Source organism: Heterodontus francisci, unplaced genomic scaffold, assembly GCF_036365525.1.
Source record: "Heterodontus francisci isolate sHetFra1 unplaced genomic scaffold, sHetFra1.hap1 HAP1_SCAFFOLD_740, whole genome shotgun sequence".
Lineage (NCBI taxonomy): Eukaryota > Metazoa > Chordata > Chondrichthyes > Heterodontiformes > Heterodontidae > Heterodontus > Heterodontus francisci.
Window position 1 is genome coordinate 190,950 of NW_027141300.1, and position 24,403 is coordinate 215,352.

The 24,403-nt window shown below is 45.3% G+C and overlaps 1 protein-coding gene across 1 annotated transcript; it reads left to right on the forward strand.

Moving 5' to 3' along the window:
- Nucleotides 1–7,509: 7,509 nt before the first annotated feature.
- Nucleotides 7,510–21,211, forward strand: LOC137362670 (probable G-protein coupled receptor 139). Its single transcript, XM_068026989.1, has 2 exons — nt 7,510–7,749; nt 20,280–21,211. The coding sequence occupies exons 1-2, from the start codon at nt 7,527–7,529 to the stop codon at nt 21,209–21,211; spliced, it is 1,155 nt and encodes a 384-aa protein (XP_067883090.1). The 5' UTR covers nt 7,510–7,526.
- The last annotated feature ends 3,192 nt before the right edge of the window (nt 21,212–24,403 follow it).

Below are 24,403 nucleotides of genomic sequence, written 5' to 3' on the forward strand. Positions count from 1 at the left end.
TGGAGTGTGAACAGCCTGAGGTCGTGGTCCACATTGATACCAATGACATAGGACGGAAAAGTGATGAGGTCCTGAAAGCAGATTTTTGGGAGTTTGGACGGAAATTAAAAGGCACCATCTCCAAAGCAGTAATCTCAGCATTACTCCGCGTCCCACGTGCCCGTGAACATAATAATAGGCGAATTGATCAATTGAACACGTGGCTGGAGAATTGGTGTAGGAGGGAGGGCATCCGATTTCTGAGTCATTGGGACCGTTTCTGTGGCAGGTGGGACCTGTGCAAGATAAACGGTCTACACTTGAACAAGACAGGAATTAACATACCCACAGGGAGAGTTGCTACTGCCGTTGGGGTGGGTTTAAACTAGCTTGTCAGGGCGATGGCAGCCTCAGGAGCAGCTCAAATTGGAAGGAAGTAAAGCTGGTAACAGGAGGTAGAAAAATAGCAAGTGATAGGTAAGTGAAACAAAGGTGAGCATTAACTCGGCTTAGAATGCAGAATGTCAAGAAGAGAAAGTTAAGGGCTTTCTACCTGAATGCAGGCAGCATTCGCAATAAGGTCGATGATTTACAGGCCCAAATGGAGGTAAGTGAGTATGATCCCATTGCTGTAACGGAAACGTAGCTACACGGTGACGAAGACTGAAAACTGAATATCCCAGGATGCTCGAAATTTAGGAAGGACAGACAAAAAGTAAAAGGAAGTTGTGTTGCATTGATAATAAGTGATGTGGTCAGTACATTACAAAGGGAGTATCTCAGATCAGAACAACAAAATGTGGTATCTGATTGGCTGCAGCTAAGAAATAATAAGGGTTAGCGCATCAATAGGAGTTGTTTATCGGCCATCAAACCGTAGTGGTAGTGTGGGCCAGGGCATTAGTCAGGATATTAGAGTAGCATGTATCATGGGTATTGCAGTAATCATGGGTGCTTTCAATCTGCATATAGACTGTGTAAACCTAATAAGCGCCAATGCTGCGGCTAAGGAGCTTCTGGAGTGTGTTACTGATAGCTTTCTGCAGCAGTTTGTTGAGTAACTGACAACTGATTACAGATCGAGCATTATTTGGGCGGCACAGTGGCGCAGTGGTTAACACCGCACCCTCACAGCTCCAGTGACCCGGGTTCAATTCCGGGTACTGCCTGTGTGGAGTTTGCAAGTTTTCCCTATGTCTGTGTGGCTTTTCTCCAGTTTTTGATTAGATGAGAAATACAGCAGTGAAACAGGCCCTTCGGCCCACCGAGTCTGTGCCGAACATCAACCACCCATTTATACTAATTCCATATTCCTACCAAACATCCCCACCTGTCCCTATATTTCCCTACCACCTGCACTAGTGACAATTTATAATGGCCAATTTACCTATCACCTGCAGGTCTTTTGGCTTGTGGGAGGAAACCGGAGCACCCGGAGAAAACCCACGCAGACACAGGGAGAACTTGCAAACTCCACACAGGCAGTGCCCAGATTTGAACCCGGGTCGCTGGAGCTGTGAGGCTGCGGTGCTAACCACTGCACCACTGTGCCGCCCATGTTTTCTCCCACATGCCAAAGACTTTCAGGTTTATTGGTAAATTGGCCATTATAAATTATATATTAGAAATATAGGGACTGGTGGGGATGTGGTAGGAATATGGAATTAGTATGGGATGAGTATAAATGGGTGGTTGACAGTCAGCACAGACTCGGTGGGCCAAAGGGCCTGTTTTAGTGCTGCATCTCGAAAAAAAATATTGCGAAATGAGAAAGGGCTGATTAATAATCTTCTTGTAAAAGAAAATTTAGGAACGAATGACCATAATATGACAGAATTTTTTCATTATGTTTGAGAGTGAGGTCGTTCAATCTGAAGCCAGGGTGTTAAATTTGAGCAAAGGAAATTATGAATGCATGAGGAGCAAATTGGCTGGGAAAATACTTTAAAAGGTATGTCAGTACATAGGCAACGCATCATCTTTAAAGAGATGTTACATAGTTTGCAGCTACTATACATTCCTTCAAGGCACAAACACCCCAAAAGTAAAGGCAGTCAACCGTGGCTAACAAATTAAGTTAAGGACTGTATGAGATTGAAAGAAAAGGCCTGAGGATTGGGAGGATTTTAGAATATAGCAAAGGACAAAGAAACTGATAAAGAAATGGAGAATAGAATGTAATGGTAAGCGAGCAAAACATGAAAAAACGGACTGTGAAAGCTTCTAAAGATACGTAAAAAGGAGAAGTTTGGCTAAGACAAATATGGGTCCCTTACAGGCAGAGTCAGGAGAATTTATAATGGCGAATAGAGAAATAACAGAGAAACTATATGATGACTTTGTGTCTGTCTTCAGGATTAGAGCTCCAAGGGATTAGGGGAAATGATGAATTGAAGGAAATTAGTATTAGTAAGAAGGTTGTTTTGGAAAGCTTTTAATTGAGCTGAAGGTCGATAGGATCCCAGAACTTGATATGCTACATCCCAGAATGTTGAAGGAGGCAGCTAAAGAAATAATGGATCCATTGGTGATCATCCTCCAAAATTGTATAGATTCTGGAGCGGTTCCTGCAGACTGAAAGGTAGCAAATGTTACTCGACTACTTAAAAAAAAGGAGGCCGTGAGGAGCAGGGATTTACAGACCTGTTCGACTTACATCAGTCGTTGGGAAAATGCTAGAATCTATTCCAAAGGGTGTGATAAATAGATACTTGGATAATAATGATATGATTGGGTATGGTCAACATGGATTTATGAATGGGAAATTATTTTTGACGAACCCGTTGGAGTTTTTAGAGAATGTTAAGAACGGAATTAAGAAAGTGGAGTCGGTGAACGTGGTGTACTTGGATTTCCAGAAGGCTTTTGATAAAGTTGACCACAGGAGGTTGGTTGAAATTAAACAAAATTAAGAATTAACAAAATTAAAACACATAGCACATGCCAGAGTGGCATGGATAAAAGATTGGTGAGCAGGCAGAATGCAGAGAGTAGGAATAAACAGGGCATTTTCGCATTGGCAGGTTGGGACTAGTGGCGTCCCACAGGATTCACAGTTTGGGCCCCGGCTGTTCAAAATATATATTAATGATTTGGATGTGGGGACCAAACTTAGTATTTTCAAGGTCCTGGAGGACACAAAACTAGGTGGGAATGTATGTTGTGACGCCGATGCAATGTGGTTTCAAGGGATATGGACAGACTAACCGGGCTGGATTTTACCAACCCATCAATGCTCTGGGTGATGGCGGGAGGGTGGGGTGGGGCGCGGAGCCGTAAAATGCTTGTGGAGGAGACCTGCCTCGACCCTCGGTGCCAAGCAGGCACCGGTGCATATTATCAGCAGCGGCGGGACCTCGGTGCAGCCTTCCCACAGCTCGGCAGCATCACCCCAGTAACCATTCATTAAACGCTTCCTTCTCCTCATTATGCATCCCTCCGCCTCTCGATTCACAGTTCTGCATTTTACTTTGAATAGGTGGCCGTCACGTGCCCTTCTGTTCAAGAACCTAAGTGAAGGACACAACTTGATTTATAACATGCAAATGGGTATGTCTCATATTAAATTGTGTGATGCGCTTCTTCTGAGTATCTGTATGCTCTGGGGGTATAATCAACAGGCAATTGAAATCCATGTAGAGGTCCCCGATCGTGAGTAGCATCCCCCAAGGGCAGCTCGCCATTACAGTTCACCGCGCATCTACAGGCACCACATAACATGCCAGTGGATGTCAGAGCACCAGTGTCAGAGGCGATTGCGCTTGGAGAGAGGGTGGTGACGTGTCGCTGTGCCCTGCTCAATGATAACTTGCAGCCCATGGACTTTGGTGAACATCCTATGCCTGTGGTCCTCATAGTGACAGCGGCTCTTAAGCTTGACACCTATTTCAGAAGCCCACCGGAGACCAACGAGTCAACACTGCATCACTGCATCAGGGAGGTTACCGATGTCCGGTAGTGGAGGGTCAGTGAGTATCTCCACTTCAGGACGGACACTCATAGCCACTCCCAGAGAGCCATTCGTTTTGGCACCATTGCCAGACAACCAAAGGCTTTAGGGTTCATACACTGCACCCATGTGGCCATCAAGTCGCCCACCAAGCCATCCCGTGCAGACGTCACCATAAAGGGAACCCTCTCAATCTAGGTGAAGCTGGTATGTGATCAGCGGGTATGTGTCAGGCAAATCCATTCCTTCCTCTCAGGCAACTTCCAGGACACTGGGTCTTGCGCCAGTCCCAGCTGCTGCTGCTGTTCAGTAAACTGGCTCAGACAGAGGTGTGCTTCCTTGCAGACATAGGCTATTCCTTGCAGACAAGGCTTCTGACAGCAGTGAGAGACCCCGCTATTGCTGCAGAGGAGAAATACAATGCCAGCCGCTGAGCTACAAGCACCACCATTGAGCCGGCCATCTGCATGCTGAAAAAGCACTTCCAATGCCGAGATAAATCGGGTGATGTTCTGTACTACGGGCTGAAAAGGACACCGCCTTTCCTTGATGCTCGCTGTTCTGTGCACAACTACGCACCCAATAGGCGGCAGGTCTGGCATGATGAGGAGAGATGTCAGCAGGATTCCTTCTCGACCTCGGAGGACGCTGAGGATCTACAATAGGAAAGGCGCATGGGAGGACAAGGTCATCCAGGCACACCATGCAGCGCTAGCAGCGAACTAGAGATGTACAGCAGTGCCTTATTGATCAAAGGTTCTCCACACCAGAGGAACTACCATGGACCCTGCAAAACACACTTCACCCTCGTTCACCTGTTGTCCAGCAGTTCGCAGCTGCAACATCTTTGTCGGGCCACCCTCTGCCATCGTCAGCTTTTGCTCTGTTCCTTTAAATGCAAAGGTGATTCCACAATGTAATTGCTCTCATTTATGGCTGCAAGGTTCTTCTTGCACATGTTTGAAATCCAATGCAGAACTGTTGAGGATACCTGTGCTGTTGTCACCGTTTATCATCTATGACAGTTCGCAACATGTTCACGTACACTTTGCATCTGCAACAGCTGATCATAACTATTGATGTAATATTTTGAGCTGTTAATGCACCTAGAATATGAACATATCTTCCTGGTTCTTTCAAACATCCCTTTAATTGGTGTGATATTTCTTTTCACATAACAGTTAACAGAGTAATGAATACCAAGTCCAAGTGCATAATAGTCAGAGTCTTTTCACAGTCAGATGATTACAAGCCCATAGTATGTCGATATTCTTCTATTATGGTTATATTTTTTTTAATTTTTGTTGTGTATTTGCCATTTATGATACAATTCCGTCTCACGCCCTGGAATGTGCAAAATTCAGATTATTCACCCAGTTGCAGAATAAGAAGGAATGTAACCTTGAGTGGAAGAAGAGGATCACAACTTCTCAGGACACTGGGGCACAGCAGGGTAATTATGTGGCAGCAAAGCAGGCAGTTCTGGGGAAACTAAGCAGGTCTGACAGCATCCATGGACAGAGAAGCAGAGTTAAGTTTCAGGTCTGTGAACTTGGTCACGTTAACTCTGTTTTTCTCTCCACAGATGCTGCCTGACCTGCTGAGTTTCCCCAGCACTTACTGCTTTGCTGCCAGATTGACAGCAGCCTCAGTCTTCAATAGTGAGGTAAGGATTTATTTGAAGGGTGTAAGGAATCAAGTGCTGGGGCGCTTTAAATATAGCCCCAACACATTCTTTACAGCTGTCAAAAGGTTCTTCACTGCGCTGGATGTCCCGCCTCTCCTCAGTAATATGGGGTAGGGGAGTGGTGCTCAGCAGCGCGTCACAGTGATGGTCATGGTCATGATGGTCATGAGCCCCCGCATGTAATATTGCGAGGGCTCGGCCGGTGGTGCTTAGTGCTGCAAGGCCACAGATTTCGAAGCGTGTCTCTGTAATGTGCGGCATGCTAATAAAATCCAATGTTGTTAGTGGGCAAGCATATGTCACATGGAATATAAGGTGGAAAAAAATGAGGTTATGCAGTTTGATAGGAGGAAATGATGTGCAGTGTATTTGTTAAATGGTAAGTGGGTCAAAATGTAGAAGGACAAAGGCACTTGTGTGTCTTTGTCAATAAGTCATTGAAAGCTAACATGCAGGTGCGGCAAGCAATTAGGAAGACTAATGGTATTTTATCCTTTATTACAAGAGGATTTGTGTATAGGAGTAGTGAAAGCTTGGTTCAGCTGAATAGAACCTTGTTCAGAAAGCACCTGGAGTACAGTGTGTAGTTTTGGCCCCCTTACCCTCGGAAGGATGTTATTGCCATAGAGGGAGTGCAACGAAGCTTCACAAAACTTGTTGCTGGGATGGCAGGATTGTCCTATGAAGAGAGGTTAGTAAACTGGGCCTGTTCTCTAGAGTTTCGAAGAATAAGAGAAGATCTAATTGAAACCTACAAAATACTTAAAGGGATAGACAGGGTAGATAAAACTAAGATGTTTCCCCTGGTTAAGGAGTCTAAGAGGGAAGCCCCTTCGGAGCTGGATGAAAAGACGTTTTTTTTTCCTCAGACGCTTGTGAATCTTTGGAATTTTCTGCCTCAGAGGTCTGTGGAAGCTCAGTCGTTTACTATGTTTAAAGCAGAGATTGACAAATTTCTAAATACCATTGACATAAAGGGATATGAGGATAATGTGGAAATAAAACATTGAAGTGGCTGATCAGCCATGATTGTATTGAATGGTAGAGCAGACTAGATGGGCTGAATGGCCTACTCCTACTCCTATTTTCCTATGTACCCTGGGAAACTGCACTGTATACTCCACCCTCCAGCACCAATCTGTAAAATAACTGTTCTTCATTTCTCTCTATTTTCCGTCCCTGATTCTGCGTTATATCCACACTGTCATTGTCCCATTCAACCGTGAATTTCATTTTTCAGAACAAGTCTATGAAATGCCATTTAATCATAGGCCTTTTTGAAAATCCATAGACATAACACGAACCAGACTACCCTCATAAACACTAGCTGCTGCATCATCAAAGAACTCTATCAAGTTTATCAGACATGCTTTGCCATTAACCCTGTTCTATTACCACACGTTCTTCAAAATATGATATATTTCTGCAGGTTTATAGTGTCTAGAAATTTCCAGCCACTGATGTTAGAGTGACACTATAGGGTTAATCCAATCTCTCCTTTTATAAAGAGTGTGTAATATTTACAACCTCTGTCACCAATTCCATATCCAAGGAGTATTGAAAAGCCTGGCCAGTGCATCTGCTGTTTCCACCATTCCTTCCTTCAGCATCCCTCATACATGTCATCAAAACCGGGTAAATGTTCCACTTCGTTGAAATACAAAAAAAAATGTTCACTTGAAAATAGTAAACCAAACCTGTTTGTTTAGCGACCATGATTAATGTCAGTCTCCATGGACCCTAATTGTATCACTGGAGGGTTCTTCTCTTCTATTAATAAGAAAGTCCTTTCAGTCTGTTATCCCATCGTGTCCGTGGGAACATCAACCCGGTACTAACAGGGATTAGCAGCTCCAGTGAGAGAGAGAGGCCAGATCAGAATCTGAGAACAATAGATTTGAATGTTACACAATGGATCAGAATCTGAAAACGAGACATTGGAATGCTAAAACAATGGGCCAGAATCTGAGAACAATCGATTGGAATGTTACAACAATGGACATGAGTTTATCCCATTGGTTTGACTATTTAACTGCAGATTATTATTGGGTAAAATTCGATGACCGGATCTTTTATGCACTGAAGATGATTCAGGCGATTTACTATCCTCTCCTCGCAATTGTTGGTGTACCCGGTAAGTCTCTTCATCCAACTATTAGATCTATAAACTACATTTAACTGAATTAGTATTCTTTCATTTAAGTCATGGGAAGACTGAAGCTACTACCTTCACTCTCTGTCACAAACACCATACTTTATCCATAATCAGCATTTTTCTCAGTGGGGTTCAACCAGTCCCTTTACAAATTCTGGTATCGAGTCAACGCTGAGCAGAGTTCATCCTCATATTGTCTCCATCACTCATCCTTCGTACTAGGAGCTCTGTAATACCGCCCGTCACCACCTCTGCCTCAGCAGATCTGCTGCATAAACCTCATCCATGCCTTTGCTAAATCTACACGTGATCATTCCAATTCTATCCTGGTCACCCTCCCAGTTACAACCCTCATAGACCACAGCCCATCCAGAACTCTGCTGCCCGCATCCCAATTCACAACAAATCCCGATCACTCATCACCCCTCTGCTCACTGAACTACATCGGTTCCCAGTCTGGCAGAACCCCAATTTTAATATTCCAATTCTTGTGTTTGAATCTCTCCATGGTCTCACCCTTCCAATTACTCCCATTTTTTAAACACATTCATGGGATATGGAGTTCCCTGGCTAAGCCAGCATTTATTGCACATCCCTAATTACCATTGAAAAGGTGGTGGTGAGCTGCCTTCTTGAACTGTTGCAGTCGATGTGGGATAGGTACACGCACAGTGCTGTTAGGAATTAATTTCCAGGGTTTTGACCCAGCGACAGTGCAGGAATGACGATATAGTTCCAATTCAGGATGGTGTGTGACTTGGATGGGTGCTTGCAGGTAGTGGAGTTCCCATGTATTTGCTGCCCTTGTCCTTCTCTTTGGTAGTGGTCGCGGATTTTGAAAGTGCTGTCTCAGGAGCCTTGGTGCATTGCTACTGTGCATCTTGTAGATGGTACACACTGCTGCCACTGTGCGTCGGTGGTGGAGGGAGTGAATGTTTGTGGATGGAGTGCCAATCAAGTGGGATGGATGATTTGTCCTGGATGGTGTCGAGCTTCTTGAGTGTTGTTGGAGCTGCACCCATCCAGGCAAGTGAAGAGTATTCCCTCACACGCCTGACTTGTGCCTTGGAGATGGTGGGCAGCCTTTGGGGAGTCAGGAAGTGAGTTACTCGCCGTAGGATTCCAAGCCTCTGACGTGCTCTTGTAGCCACGGTATTTATATGGCAATTCCAGTTCAGTTTCTAGTCAACGGTAACCCCGAGGATGTTGACAGTGGGGGATTCAGCGATGGTAATGCCATTGAATGTCAAGGGGAGATGGTTCGTTTCTCTCATGTTGGAGATGGTCATTGCTTGGCACTTGTTTGGCGCGCAAGTTACTTGCCACGTATCAGCCTATGCCTGGACATTGGCCAGGTCTCCTTGCATTTCTACACGGACTGCTTCAGTATCTGAGGAGTCGTGAATGTGCTGAATATAGTGCAATCATCAGCGAACATCCGCACTTTTGACCTTTTGATTGAAGGAAGGTCATTGATGAAGCAGCTGCAGATGGTTGAGCCTAGGACACTACCTTAAGGGACTCCTGCAGTGATGTCCTGGAGCTCAGATGACTGATCTTAAACAACCAAATTATCTTCCTTTGCGTCAGGCATGACTCCAGCCAGCGGAGAGATTTACTCCTGATTTCCATTGACTTCAGTTTTGTGCAGGCTCCTTGATGCCATATTCGTTCAAATGCTGCCTTGATGTCCCCTGTCCATCCCCATATTCCTGGAAATCTTTTGTTTTCAAGGCTTTTTCCAATTCCCTCTCTGTCGTCCGTGGCAGTGGTTTTTGATCTACAGCGCCACTGGTGCCAGCAATAAAGAAGGTGGATCCATAAAATGATGTGAGCCACACTGCCATCCACTTCTGGGGGACCAGAGCAATACCGCATACTGCCAATGCTCCAGCCTGAACGTACCATACATATGCTGTTAAGGGGTTTGATAGCATAGCGGTAATATGATTGGTCTAGTAATCCAGAGGCCAGGGCTAATTCTCTGGGGTCAGGAGTTCACATCCCACCATGACAGCGTGTGGAATGTAATTAATTCAATTAATTGATAAAAATTATTGATAGTTAAAATCCTGTCTCAGTAATCGTGCCATGGAACTATCATCAATTTTCGTTAAAACCCAGGCGGTTAGCTAATGTCGTTTAGGAGAAGAAATCTGTCATCCTTACCTTGCCTGGCCTACATGTAACTGTTGAACCACAGAAATGTGGTTGACTCTTAATTGCCCTCTGGAATGGCTTAGCAAGCCACTCAGTTGTCAAGGACTATCAGGGATTAACAACAAATTCTGGCTCAGCCAGTGACGCCCACATCGCATAAAAGAATAAAAAAAGGTGCATGGAGGCGTCTCAATGTGATGTCAGTGTACCATTCCAACAGCTTTGATGCACGTCTTTGAATCCTGGTCTGTGCATGTCCACTGACCGCCGCGTTACTCACTCTCAACTGAACCTACATTCAGCAGCACGAGGAACCCCATCCAGAGTTATTTAAAAGGAACAGGCATCCAACTAACAGGTGAGGAGCTTTTGACTTGCGTCTGCTATTGCAAAGTTGGTGGACGTGCTGTGGATGGTTTTCTGTAGGTTGTGTTGTGAGCTTTAAACGTTCAGGGAGGCCATAGGATTCGGCGATTCAAATCTGTTCTCGATATGGGGACTTTAGTTGCAATGTCTCTGGGTCTGTAACATGACCAACAAATGGAGCAGAGGCTGCAGAGAGGGGAAGCTCTGTAAAGAGGGAGGACGAGGGGGCTCTGCCCTCCCCACCCTGTGTTTTCCAAGAGCAATTTTCCTTCCTGCACCTAACCCAGGAACAGTGTGTGAGGTGACTCTGATTCAATAAGGATGTGGTCACAGAGCTGTGATCTTTCTGGAAAGGAGCGGGTGACATGTTCGTCATCTTCCAGTATGGTGTCCATCGATCTATCCGCTTGGTGACAGAGCCCATCTCTGCTGGGTTCGGAGAATATATTTTTTTCCCTCAGCAGGGAGAAGTGGAATAAGAGATCCCGTGGTTTTGTCATGATAGTGGGATTCGCGGTGTTGTACGTGACTCCAAGGGGTCCCCATGACAAGGGAGAGAGGTACAGAGCGAACTCTCACTCCATTGATCAACAAGGGAGTCAAGGGTTATTGGGGACAAGCAGGAAAATGGAGTTCAAGCCACAATAAGATGAGCCATGATTGTATTAAAGATTGGAGCAGGCTTGAGGGGCCAACTGCCCTACTCTGCCTCTATGTTTATGTTCTTATTAATGTGCACTTAGTGTGTGACCGACCCAGTTGGTGAAGCTCCACTATCTGGCAGCAGCCACGGTACCTTTATTGTGAAACAGGCAGCCAGTCCCATAATCTTCAGATCTCCATAGAGAACCAGAATGTGGCTTCTTGGAGGAGAAGGCTTCCCCCCTCTATACACGGCTCATGACCTCTGATCTCCATGAACTCACCTCCACCAACACCTCAACTACTAACCAGCTAACTGTAGAATGTAAGCAATGTAGCCGCGAGAAAGATCCTGGAATAGACCATCGGCCTCATGAAACAATGCTTCCGATGTCTGAACCGCTCGGGGGGAGCCCTCCAATACACACTGGAGGAGGTGTCCAAGTTCATGTTGTTCTGCAGAACCCTTCTTATCATCACCATCATTGGGACAAAGGCATTGCGACCATTGTGTTAAAATGATGTCATTCAGCCTTGCATTATTCCCTTGTGCCCTAACAAGTCGACATTTGCTCTGTCTTCCAGACTGATATCATTTCTCTTCTATATTTGGCTGTGTTTGACCGCAAACTGTACCTCCACTCTATATCCCATCCCCCTGCCCCGCCACCCAACAGCGCTAGCAAACCTCCCTGCAGGGATTTTGGTCCCGTACAGGTTCAGGTGGAACCCGTCCGATTTGTACAGGTCCCACTTCCGCCAGAAACAGACGCAGTGTTCGAGGAATCTAAAGCTTTCCCTCCTACACCATCTCCTCAGCCAAGCATCCATCTGCTCTACTCTCCTATTCCTATACTTACTGGCATGTGACACCGGGAGTATTCCAGAGATTGCAACCTTTGAGGTCGTGCTTTTTAATCTGCTACCTAGCTCCCGAAATTCTTGTTGAAGGATCACCTCTCTCTGTCTGCTTATGTCATTGGTACCAATGTGTACCACGGCCTCTGTCTGTTCACCCTTCGTCTTCAGAATGATCTGCAGCCGCTTCGTGACATCCTTGACCCCAGCACCAGGTCGGCAACATATCATCCGGTAGTCACACTTGCAGCCACAGAAACGCCTGTGTGTACCCCTTACGATAGAATCTCCTATATAGCTCTTCCACTCTTTTTACCCCCTGCTGTGCAGCTAAGACACCCGTGGTGTCACAGACTTGGCCCTTGCCGCATTCTCCTGAGAAGTTATCTCCCCCAAACATATTCAAAGAAGAATATCTGTTCGGGAGGGTGATGGACCCAAGGGAGTCCTGCTTGACCTGCCTAGTGCTTCTACTCTGCCTGGCCGTCACACATTCCCTTTCTGCCTTGAACGTTTTAGCCAGACTCCTCCATGCTTTTTGACAGTGACAATCGACTGTGTGACAGTCCTGCCACTGCACAAAGCATCTCAAGATACATCCTTATGAACATTTCCTGTAAGCTGCCCCATCAAATTTCTTATTAGAGTCCTGTGTAACATACAAATTTGTTATCTCACTCCCTGAGGTACAGGCAGTGCAAGTATTTGATCTGGTTCTGCGAGTGTCAGACCAAGTGACCGTGTCTCATCATCAGTTTTTCACAGCTGTTCTCTCTCTGGCTGCTGGAGGCCCAGTGACTGGGAAGCCAGAGTTTTGGCTAACTTTGGAAAGTATAAAATCATAAGGAAACGGCTGGTTCGAGGGATGAATGGGATGGAAAGCAGGTGATCCATGGTCTCACCATATGCAGCTTGCACAACATCCCAGATAGCAGGATGTGGGGAGGTGGGAGTTTTGGGACATAAAACACGAATATCGTATCATCCTGAATGCTCTCAGTGATTACAGCTGCTATGCGCTCTGCCACAGCCGGCCCCATAACGTGGAAAATCATCGCCTCCCTCATGCTCAGTGGATGAAGTTAATGCCTGGCACCCGCCAGTTCACTGTTGCTCCCTGTGATTATGGGCCACCTTGTTCTGCAAAAGAGAGGGCAGAATGTCAGTGATTGTGTTGCACTGAGTTTACATGCTGTGCCTGCTTTAGCTGAATAGCTGGAGGTATGTGGAGGCACTGAGAGGTGGGTGAGAGGCTGGCATCAGTGGAAGCTGTCTGAGGGTGTTGTGGCGTATATGAATGTTAGGAGTGAGTCTTGAGTGTGAGGGACTGATGATGGGTGAGTGATGGGTGTGTGGTATATTGAGCAGTGTGAGACATTGGTAGTATTGTGGTAGGAGATGCCATGTGGAGATGACTTCACTGACATTGGCCACCCGTGTAAACTCATTAAACTTCTGGCACTGTTGCCGGGTCCTCGGGGCCAGATCTCTTGCATTGACCTCCCTCGCCACCTGATCCCATTCCCTTCGGAGGCGTTCCTTGAGGGTCTACGCCCCAGCCCAGAAACATGGCCTCTTTCCTCCATGATTAAGGCTTCAAGTGCCTCATCCATGAACCGCACAGCTCTGTCTTTGCCCAAGTATTCCATTTACCTTGTCTACATTTGCATCATTCACAGTCAGCAGCAGCAGCCTCCTGTGTCTCAGTGTCGCTTCACTATAAGAGGGACTGACTGCATTTAAGAGCTGGATCCTGGTTGAAACAAGAGCCAGTTTCACACACAGTTAGCCCCCCCCCCTCCCTTAAGCGTTCAGACAGAATGCAGCGCGTGTCATCCTGGGTGGCACGTAAAATTCATGGAAATGAGGAGGCAGCAGGAAGTTTGTGTGTCACCTGCCTCAACAGTAACCGGCACAGGCAGATCACAAATTGCAATCCCGACGTTCAAAAAACAGCACACATCTCTCTCTCCCCCTCCACGCTCAATCTCTTGCTTATAGAATCAGAGATTAATGAAGCGTTGAGGGAGGCTATTCAGCCCATTATGTAAATGCTGTATCTTAAGAGTTGGAAGCTCGCTGAATCGTGGGACAGCCTTGCACGCTGTTCAGCCCTGCTAAGAGCGCAGGCAGACATGAGACAGCAGCATAAGTATGTTTGCTGCTTGCCTCAGCAGTAGAGGCGTGGACAGATCACGAATCAAAATCCCTGTGCCTGAAAACTTTTGCAAACTTCTGTTTCTCTCTGTTTCGAGTTCCCTTCCTCTCTTTCACCTATTTCCCTTCCTCTCTATTGCACATAGAATCGGAGAAGGATGCATCACAGAAGGAGACTATTTAGCCTATTGTGTCATCGAGTCACAGAATGTCAGTGCTGCCTCTTGGAAAGAGCTATCGAATTAGTTCCAATACCCTCCTCTTTGCCTAGACTCCGACATTTTGCCTGTTTATATAATTATTAGAATCGCTTTTGAAAGATATTATTGAATCTGCTTCCACCATGTTTTCAGGCAATGAATTCCAGATCCCAACAACTCGCAACTTTCTCCTCACTACCCCTTTGGTTCTTTGCCAAACACCTTCAATCGGTGTCTTCTTAATGTGGCACTTTCTGACACTGCGTGCAGTTTTGCTTTAATTACCTTATCAAGGGGGCGGCACAGTGGCACAGTGGTTAGCACTGCAGTCTCACAGCTCCAGGGACCCAGGATCTATTCCGGATACTGCCTGTGTGGAGTTTGCAATTTCTCCCTGTGTCTGCGTGGGTTTTCTCCGGGTGCTCCGGTTTCCTCCCACAAGCCAAAAGACTTGCAGATTGACAGATAGATTGGCAATTATAAATTGTCACTAGTATAAGTAGGTGGTAGGGAAATATAGGGACAGGTGGGAATGTTTGGTAGGAATATAGGATTAGTATAAATGGGTGGTTGATGTTCGGCACAGTCTCGCTGGGCCGAAGGGCCTGTTTCAGTGCTGTATCTCTAAAACCTTTCACGATTTTAACCTTCCATCTTAAATCTCCCACGAACATGCACTGCTCTAAAGAAAACAATCTCATCTTTTCCAATCTCTCCACGTAACTGAAGCCCTGGATTGTGTCCTGTTTGACCCGAGATAAGCTTTCGACCACATATACACACCTTCACTGAAATGGCTTATTCCCCCTCTACAACATCGCTCGACTCTGCCCAAGTCTCAGCTCCTCTGCTCAAATCCCTCATTCATGACTGTGTTACCTCCAGACTTGACTATTCCAATGGCCTACTGCTGGTCTCCCACATTCTACTGTCTGTGAACATCAGTTCATCAAAAACTCTGCTGCTGACGTTTTAAGTAACTCACAGCTACTCCCCTTCACCTATCAGTGCTGTGCTCACTCACCTACAATGATTATAGAGTAACAAATGCCTTGATTTCAAAATTTCTGTTCTTGATTCCAAATTCCTTAATGGTATCAGCATACCCTGGGCTGGATTTTGTGGGCATTCCTGAGTCGATATCGGAGGAGGGGGCCAGAGAATTGTGACGGGTGGCGGGACCGGAGGGCCCGTCAGCACTTCATTGACGTCCTTCCTCCCCAGAGTCCAGTTGAAGCCTTTAAGTACCCTATTAAGAACCACTTAAGGTCTCCTTTCCACCGCCGCTGGGATCTAACCAGTGGTCATCGCTGCCAGTAACAGTGCTGCTACTGTTGAGCCGCTGGCCCTGTGCTGGGGCGGCTTCTGTTGGAGGCAGGCCCTCATCTTTAAAGAGACTGGCGTGGACATTTTTACAAGGAAACGCCGGATCACTCGGCTTTGGGGGCGGGGTGGGTGTGGCACTAAAAGGCTGAGGCGTGGTTCATCCTGGCGCTGTGAGCCCCGCCTCTTACAGAGCTCCAGCTCCTTAACTCTGTAATCTACCCCCGGCCCAAACACAGCAAGCTCATCTCATACTATCCTCTTGTGCATCTCTGAATTTATAATCTTCACCATTGGTGGCGGTATCTTCAGTTGCCTGGGCCATAAGCTCTGTGATACTCTTTCCACAACTGTCTGCCTTTGAAGACAATGCTTAAAACCTAACCCTTTTACCCATCTTACCTAAAATATTCTTATGTGAGTCGATCTCTTATTTTCGTATGTAATGTGCCTTGGGAGGTTGTAATACATTAAAGGCGCTTTGGAAATGTTATTGTTTCTGGGACGTGCCATTTCAGACAGCCAGTACGGACACGATTGGCTGAATTCCATCCTTATGTGAGGTAAGAATTCTGTGATTCTGCCCATTCCACCACCCCTGTCGATGCCCTGTTGAATTATATAACGATCTTCACTGCACTTACACGCTTCATGACTTCTGCACATTTTGAAAATTATGCCTGAAGCCCGCAGTCTACCTATTCAATGTATTTCAGAAACAGCAGTGTTCCTGGTGCTGAACCATGGAGATCAGTACTGTATACTTCCCTCCAGTTCAGAAAACAGCCATTCACCACAATGTTGATAAAATACCTCATAAAATGTGTTAATGTCCACATCAGTATATAGTGGGGTGCTGATGTATTATAAAGCTATTAGACATGAAATTGTTACTCTTATTTTATTAACTGCTCAATCCACCGCTCTTTCCATCTGAAATCCCTGTTTTTTGATTACATTTCGAAATCCAACCATGAATATTTAATTTATACCCTGTGTGGAATTTAATGGGCCCACAGGAGATTGGATAAGCGTGGAGGGGCCCATAGAATGGTGAATAAGCCAACCTTGCTGTCGAGACGCTAATTAAAGCTCTTAAGTGTAATTACACGAACTGTTGATGGGAGCCCTGCTACTTGTTCAGGCCGCCCAGTAAAGCAACACAGCCTCCCAATCGGATCTGGGGAGGCTTCCTCCGTGGGTAGTCCATGACACATGGACTGACACCCGGCAGCAAAGACCGCTTCTATGCTAAACACTCCCTCACTCAACAAGCACACTGACCTACCTTCCAGGGCTACTGGACTTGAACCGGCGACTCTGCCACAGTCCCCCGGGCCCTGGGACTCCAAGGCTGCTCCTGGTTCCAGGCCTGGTATAGTACCAACAGTGGCCTCCTGTTCTTGACTGACCGAAGCTACCCCATATCACTTACTTGGGGACCTGGTCTGCAACGATGGCTCTGATCCCAGACATTGTATAATACTGGCAGTGGTCCCGCTTCTTGATTGGCTATGGTTACCCAACCACTCATACCTGCAGTCCAGATCTTCAGCGAAGGGCCTGGTCCCAGGCCTGATATTGTACTGGCAGTGACCCGCGCTTCCTTACAGTCCCAGGCGACCCTGCCACACATATCAGGATTATGGGTCTCCAGCAGTGGTCCTGGTCCAAGATCAGCTGCAGCACCGGCTGTGACACCTAGTCCCCGACTGTTCATGGCCAGCCCACCAGACATACCCGGAGTGCGAACTCCAGTGAAGTCCTGGTCCCAGACCTGGTGTAGTCCTGGAAGTTCCACTGTTCCCGGTGGAATTGCAGATACTATTGAGCTGTTGGCACAAAAACAAGAAATGCTGGGAATACTCAGCAGGTCTGGCAGAATCTGTGAAGAGACAAGCAGAGTTAACGATTCAGCTCAGTGACCCTTCTTCAGAACTGGCAAATATTGCAAGATTTTAAGCAAGTAAAGCGGAGGTGGGGCATGAGATTAGAAAGGAGAAGATGTAGATAGGACAAGGTCACAGAGAATAACCAACCAGAAGGTCATGGAGAAAAAGCAAACAACATGTTAATGGTGTGTTGAAAGACAATGCATTAGTACAAATTGGGTGTTAACCGATTGAAAACTGAACAGCTGCAAGTACAAACATGAAAAAAATGAGGAAGAAAACTGAACAAACGAAGATGAAATATAATTAAATAAACACAAAAAAATAAAAAAAAGCTAAAAATAAAAGTAAAATGGGGGCCCGTCATGCTCTGAAATTATTGAACTCAATGTTCAGTCCAGCAGGCTGTACTGTGCCTAATGGATAAATGAGATGTTGTTCCTCGAGCTTGCATTGATGTTCACTGCAGTACGGCAGCAATCCCAGGACAGAGATGTGAGCATGAGAGCAGGGGGGACTGTTGAAATGGCAAGCAACCAGGAGCTCGGGGTCATGCTTTCGGACTGAGCAGAGGTGTTCTGCAAAGCGGCCACTCAGCCTGCGTTTTGTCTCCCCAAAGTGGAGGAGACCACATTGTGACCAGCGAATACTGCATACCACATTGAAAGAAGTGCATTTATATCGCTGCTTCACCTGAAAGGATTGTTTGGCACCTGGGATAGTGAGGAGAGAAGAGATAAATGGGCAGGTATTACACCTCCTGCGATTGCAGGGGAAGGTGCTGTGGGAAGGGGATCGAGGTGCTGGGGGGAATGGAGGAGTGGACCAGGGTGTCACGGAGGAAACTATCCCTTTGGAATGCTGACAGAGGAAGGGAGGGAAGATGCATTTGGTAGTGGCATCACGCTGGAGGTGGCAGAAATGGTGGAGGATGATCCTTTGGACACGGAGACTTAAGGGATGGAAAGTGAGGACAAGGGGAACCCTGTCGCGGTTCTGGGAGGGAGGAGAAGTGGTGAGGGTAGTGGTGCGGGAAATGGGCCGGGCACGTTTGGGGACCCTGTCAACCACAGGGGGGGGGGGGGGGGTAGCGGAATTCCTCGGTTGAGGAAAAAGGAAGACATATCAGAAGCGCCATCATGGCAGGTACGCATCATCAGAGCAGATGCGTCGGAGAAGGAGAAACTGAGAGAATGGAATGGACAGCTTACAGGAGGCAGGGTGTGACGAAATGTCGTCGAGATAGCTTTGGGAGTATGTGGGCTGATAATAGCTATTAGTAGACAGCCTATCCCCAGAGATACAGCTAGAGAAGTCGAGGAAGGGAGACAAGTGTCAGAGATGGACCATGTAAAGGTGCGAGAGAGGTGGAAATTGGAAGCAAAGTTGATAAGGTTTTCCAGTTTAGGGAGGGAGTAGGAAACAGCACCAGTGCAGTCATCAATATACCAGAACATCAGTTGGAGGAGGGGGCCTGAGTCGGACTGGAACAAGGAATGTTCAACATACCCCACAAAAATAAAGGCATAACTAGCTCCCATGTGGGTACCCATTGTAACACCTTTTGCTGGAAGGAAGTGAGTGGAGTTGAAGGAGAAGTTGTTCAATGTGAGAACAAATTCAGCTACGCAGTGGAGGGTGGTGGTGGATGGGAACTGTTGGGCCTTTGTTGGGAGAGCCCTCAAACAATCCACCTACTTCCATGACTCTTCTGACTCCCTAGTCATTTTGACAATTTCCAGTTTCCTGGCTCCAACCGCCTCCTCTTCACTATGGATATCAAATCTCTTCACACATCCATTTCCCACCAGGAGGGCTCATTATTTGTTAAGAATTCGTTTTTTTTGAATAAATATTTACTTTTTGTTGATTAAACAAACCTGTGCTTTATTCTGGGGGACAAGGAGTGGAGGAAATTGGATGTTGTTCTGTGGTTGGGAAGATTTATTGATATCCTATGACCACTGGAGAAGCTGGACTGAAGTTACAGTCCACTCCTCCTGCCATGGTCATAACAAGGTTCAGCATGTTTGGCAGGCAGAATACCTATCCATAAAGGGCCTGGGACCAGAGAGCCAGACAGTTTATTGCCTGAGCACCACTGAATTGCGCTGGGTGGGGGTTCAATTTCTGAGTGGTTCCCCTCAACTTTTCAGCCCACCGTCCAGAACTCCACTGGCTCCATTAAATTCAGCTCCATGTCCCCATCAGAAATCCCTATCACTGGTACAATAATTAGATCCATCACTAAATGCATGAACAACTGTACAAATGCCACCCGAAACTCCTTCAGTCTGCTGTTTTTATTCGCAAACTGATGTATAAATGCCCTAGTAATTTCCAATGGTGCTGTTACCATAGTGGCGATTGGGATTATTTGTTTCATTAATTTCTCAGTGGACTCATTCCCCATTATTGCTTTGAAATAATAGAATTCTGTGCAGCCTGTCACAGGTGAGGGAATCTCTCTGCAGTCCAACATTTAACTTTCTATACAAGAGGAACAGGGAGCAGATGCTGCACATCTGACATAAAAACAGGAAATGCTGGAAATATTCTGCAGGTCTGGCAGCACCTGTGGAGAAAGAAACGGAGTTCATGTTTCAGGTCGGTAATCCTTCATCAGAACTGGGAGTGATTAGAGATGGAACAGTTTATAAACTACGCAAAGTACGGTGGGGGGGGGGGGAGGGATTATGGTCAACGTTGATTTTAACAATTTCAATTTCATCCTTTTGTCATTTAATCTCTCCTGCCTTTCACTGTATCACAGACCTTCCCATATGTTCTTTCAGGTCCAGTCACTTAAATGCATCACTGGATACAGGAACAAATTTATAATTCTCAATCAAACTGGTAACTTTGCTCCCACCATGATGCATAATTTCATGTTTATTTTCCTTCCTCACAGTTAACTTGCTGACGATTCGGATCCTTTCTCGGGGAAAGTGTGGTCTCTCCAAGTGTGTTACTTACTACCTGGTGGCCATGTCAACAGCGGATCTACTGGTCATTATCCTCGACCTGATATTGAGGCACATTCCCATTGTTTATCGGGAAAAGTTTCAATTCCTGGACTCCGTTCCCTTGTGTAACATCCACGCCATCCTGCTTTACACAGCCACAGATTGGTCTGTCTGGTTCACCGTCACTTTTACCTTTGATCGATTTGTGGCCATTTGTTGCCAGAAGCTGAAAAGTAAATATTGCAGCGAGAAAACGGCGGCTTTGGTTCTGGGAACAGCGACTGTGTTGAGCTGTTTAAATAACATCATCTGGTTTTTTATGTTAACAGGTCGGTATTGGCTGAAAAACGCCCCCGGGTTTTGTGATGTATCAGCAGGTGTTCTGCTCTCTCCGGTCTGGGCAGCAATCGAGTTCTTTCATTACATTGTAACCCCATGTGTCCCACTTGTGCTGATTTTATTGCTCAATGCCCTCACTGTCCGATACATTTTAGTGAGCAGCAGAGGACGCCGGAGGCTCCGAGCTCACAGCCGTGGGGAGAGTCACAGAGACCCAGAGATGGAGAGCCGAAGGAAATCCATTATTTTACTGTTAGTTATCTCGGGGAATTTCATCCTGTTATGGGCAGTGTTAATCGTATATGCAACATGGCGGCGGATGTGGAATTTGGGGTATGAGCATGAGTTTGGGTCTGTTTATGTACCTGATTATCTGGTAGAATTGGGCTTCATGCTGCAGCTCCTGAGTTGCTGCACAAACACTGCGATTTATGCTGTGACCCAGACACAGTTCAGAGAGCAGTTCAAAAATTTGATGAAATATCCCTTTACTCCAATTGTTAAATTTGTTCAATGTTGTGAGCAACTGAATCATTGACTATTTCCAGAGCCTGCCACTCTGCTGACAAACTGGGTGCGGGGCCTGTCGCTATCATGCCGGAACAGGGCGGGTCGTTTCGCTGTGTTGACAGTGTGGTGACGGGGCCTGTAGCTCTGGCCACATAACGATGGCAGACCTGTCGCTGTTGCGACTGAGCAAGGGCGGAGCGAGGTCCTGTCGCCATGTTGTCAGAGCAGATTCAGAATCTGCAGCCGTTGGGACAGAGTGGAGGCTGGGCCTGTGGCTACAGTGAGAGTGCGTGGGAGTCATGTCGACATAATGAGAGAGCAGGTGTAGTGCCTGTCGCTTTAACCCTTTATAGTGGTTAATGAATGTGTTTCGGGCTGGAGGAAGGTTTGTTGTGGAGTTTCTCAGGGGTTGGTGTTGGAACCCTTGCTTTTCCTGATATATATCAATAACCTAGACCTTGGTGTGCAGGGCACAATTTCAAAGTTTTCAGATGATTATGAACCTTGAAAGCATTGTAAACTGTGAGGTGGATACCTCAGAACTTTACAAGGACATAGACAAGCTGGTTGAATGGGCAAACAGGTGGCAGCTGAAGTTCAATGCAGTCAAATGTGAAGTGATTCATTTTGGTAAGAAGAACATGGAGAAGCAATATAAAATAAAGTGTACAATTCTAAAGTGGGTACAGGACCAGGCGGACCTGAGTGTATACGTGCATAAGTTGTGCCAGGTGGCAGGCCAGGTTGAGAGAGCGATTAATAAAGCATACAGTATTGTTGGCTTTATTAATAGCGGCATAGAGTACAAGAGCAAGGAAGTTATGTTAAACCTGTTCGGCCTCAGCTGGAGTATTGCTGGGCGCCACACTTGAGAAAAGACGTGTGGGAATTGGAGAGAGTACAGGAAAACATCTGGAGAATGGTTTCAGGGCTGAGGAATTTCAGTTATGGAGATAGATTGGAAAAGGTAGGACTGTTTGCCTTAACGAACAAAAGGCTGAGAGGTGATTTGACAGAGGTATTCAAAATCATGATGGGTGTGGTCAGAGTAGATAGATAGAAACTGTTCCCACTCCTGCATGGATTGAGAACGGGAGAGCACAGATGTAAATTATTTAGTAAGAGAAGTAAAAGAGATAGGAAGAAAAACTTTTTTCACGCAGTCAGCAGTTATGGTCTGGAATGTGCTGCCTGCAAACGTGGTGCAGGCGGGTTCAGTTGAAGCATTCAAAAGGGAATTACCCAGTTATATGAAACGGACGAATGTGCAGAGTTATGGAGAGAAGGTAGTGGAATGGAACTGAGTGAATTGCTGTTTCAGAGATCCAATGCAGAGACGACGGGCCGAATGGCCTCGTTCTGCGCTGCACCAATACTGTGAATCGATGATCTTTTAAAATCCATTCTGATACTTAATAGAACTTTGTAATCCTATATAATCCTTTATTACCCTTTATATTCCTATATAATGCTTTGTATTCCTTTAGACCCCGTTTGTTATCATGTTTTTACCTTTGATAATAAAGGCCTGCTCGGGTCTACAAAGGAAAACCCGACCAGAGCCCGACAGAACCACACCCGACCATTGTGCTCATCTGCACAAGGGTAAAATAACTGTTACAAAACCACATTTCTGGTCCAAAAAAATAAATTAACAGTGGAGCCACTTGCCAGTGATAGAGTGTGTCCGATCCGGCCCTACCCGAGCCCGAATGCCAGACCCGGAAGTGGACCTCGACCCAAACCCGACATATGCTGTCAGTCCCGTCAGGTTCGAGTTTGCTCACAGGCCTTTCCTCTATTGTGCTTAATAGGCCTTTACATGGCTTTATAATCCTACATAACACTTGATAATCATTTATAATACTTTATAACCCTTTATAATCTTTTAGACTCATTTTTTATCCTTTATAACACTTTATAATATGTTTGAATTCTTTTTAACCCTTTGTAATCCTGTATAATCTTTTACATCACTGCATAATACGTTATCGTACTTGAAAATCATTTGTAATGCTTTATAATAATTTATAACCGTTTATAATCATTTATGACTCGTTATAACCTTTTATAATATTTTATAACCCTTTATCATACTTTTCCACACTTTATAATATGTTACAGTACTTTATAATATTTTATAATACTTTATTATCTTTTATAAATCTTTGTAATCACATTAAAACCCTTCATAAGACATTATACCTGTTTATAACATCTCAGAATCCCACACAAAGATTTGATTCCTTTAGAAAATTCATAATTCTTCATAATTTCTAACATTTTATAATACTCTGTAAGCATTATAACTCTTTTAACAATTCTTTATAAACCTTTTATATTCCTTTATAATACTTTATAATACCCTATAATATAAGTTATTTAAAATGCAATAAGGATGACATTGGTACAATAGAGAGATGGGGATCACGATTTAGAATAAGTTTGGTTAGAGATGAGAAATAGTAAAGGTAAGTAGTTACATTCTGGAGTGATTTTTAGGTCTGCTAACAGTACCCAAGCTGTATGACAGCGGGAAATGCTGCGGGCTTGTTGGAAAGTTCTGAAGATGGGTGATTTTAATCTACTTATAGATAGACCGAATCAGGTTGGCAAAGGTAGCATGGATAATGTATTTGTAGTATTTTTTCGGTACAGATTCTTCCAGCAGCACGTTCTACCGCCAAACACAGAGCAAGCTATACTTGATCTGCTACTGTGCAATGAGACATGACTAATTAAAAACCTCATAGTGAAGGTACCCTGAGATAGCACTGATCATAAGATGATCAAATATCACATTCAGTTTGAGGGAGAGGCGGGCGAATCAGAGGCCAGTGTTTTAAACTTAAATAAAGGCAATTATGAAGGCATGAAGTAAGCTGGCTGAAGTAAACAGGCAAATTAGGTTAAGAGATGCAACAGAGATGCAGATGCAGACATTTAAGGAGTTATTTCAAAGTACTCAGAAAATATATAAATTCCAGTGAAAAGGAAAGATTCTAATGGAAGGATGGTCCTTCCGTGACTAACAAATGAAGTTAAAGATAGTATAAAATTGAAAGAAGCATTAATACAAAATCCATGTAGATGAGTGGCACGTCAGAGTATAAAGAACAGCAAATTTTGACTAAAAGGTAAATGACGAGGAAGAAATTAGAGTACAAGAGAATACCATCTAGGTGCTTAAAAACAGTTACGGTTTCGATAGGTATTTAAA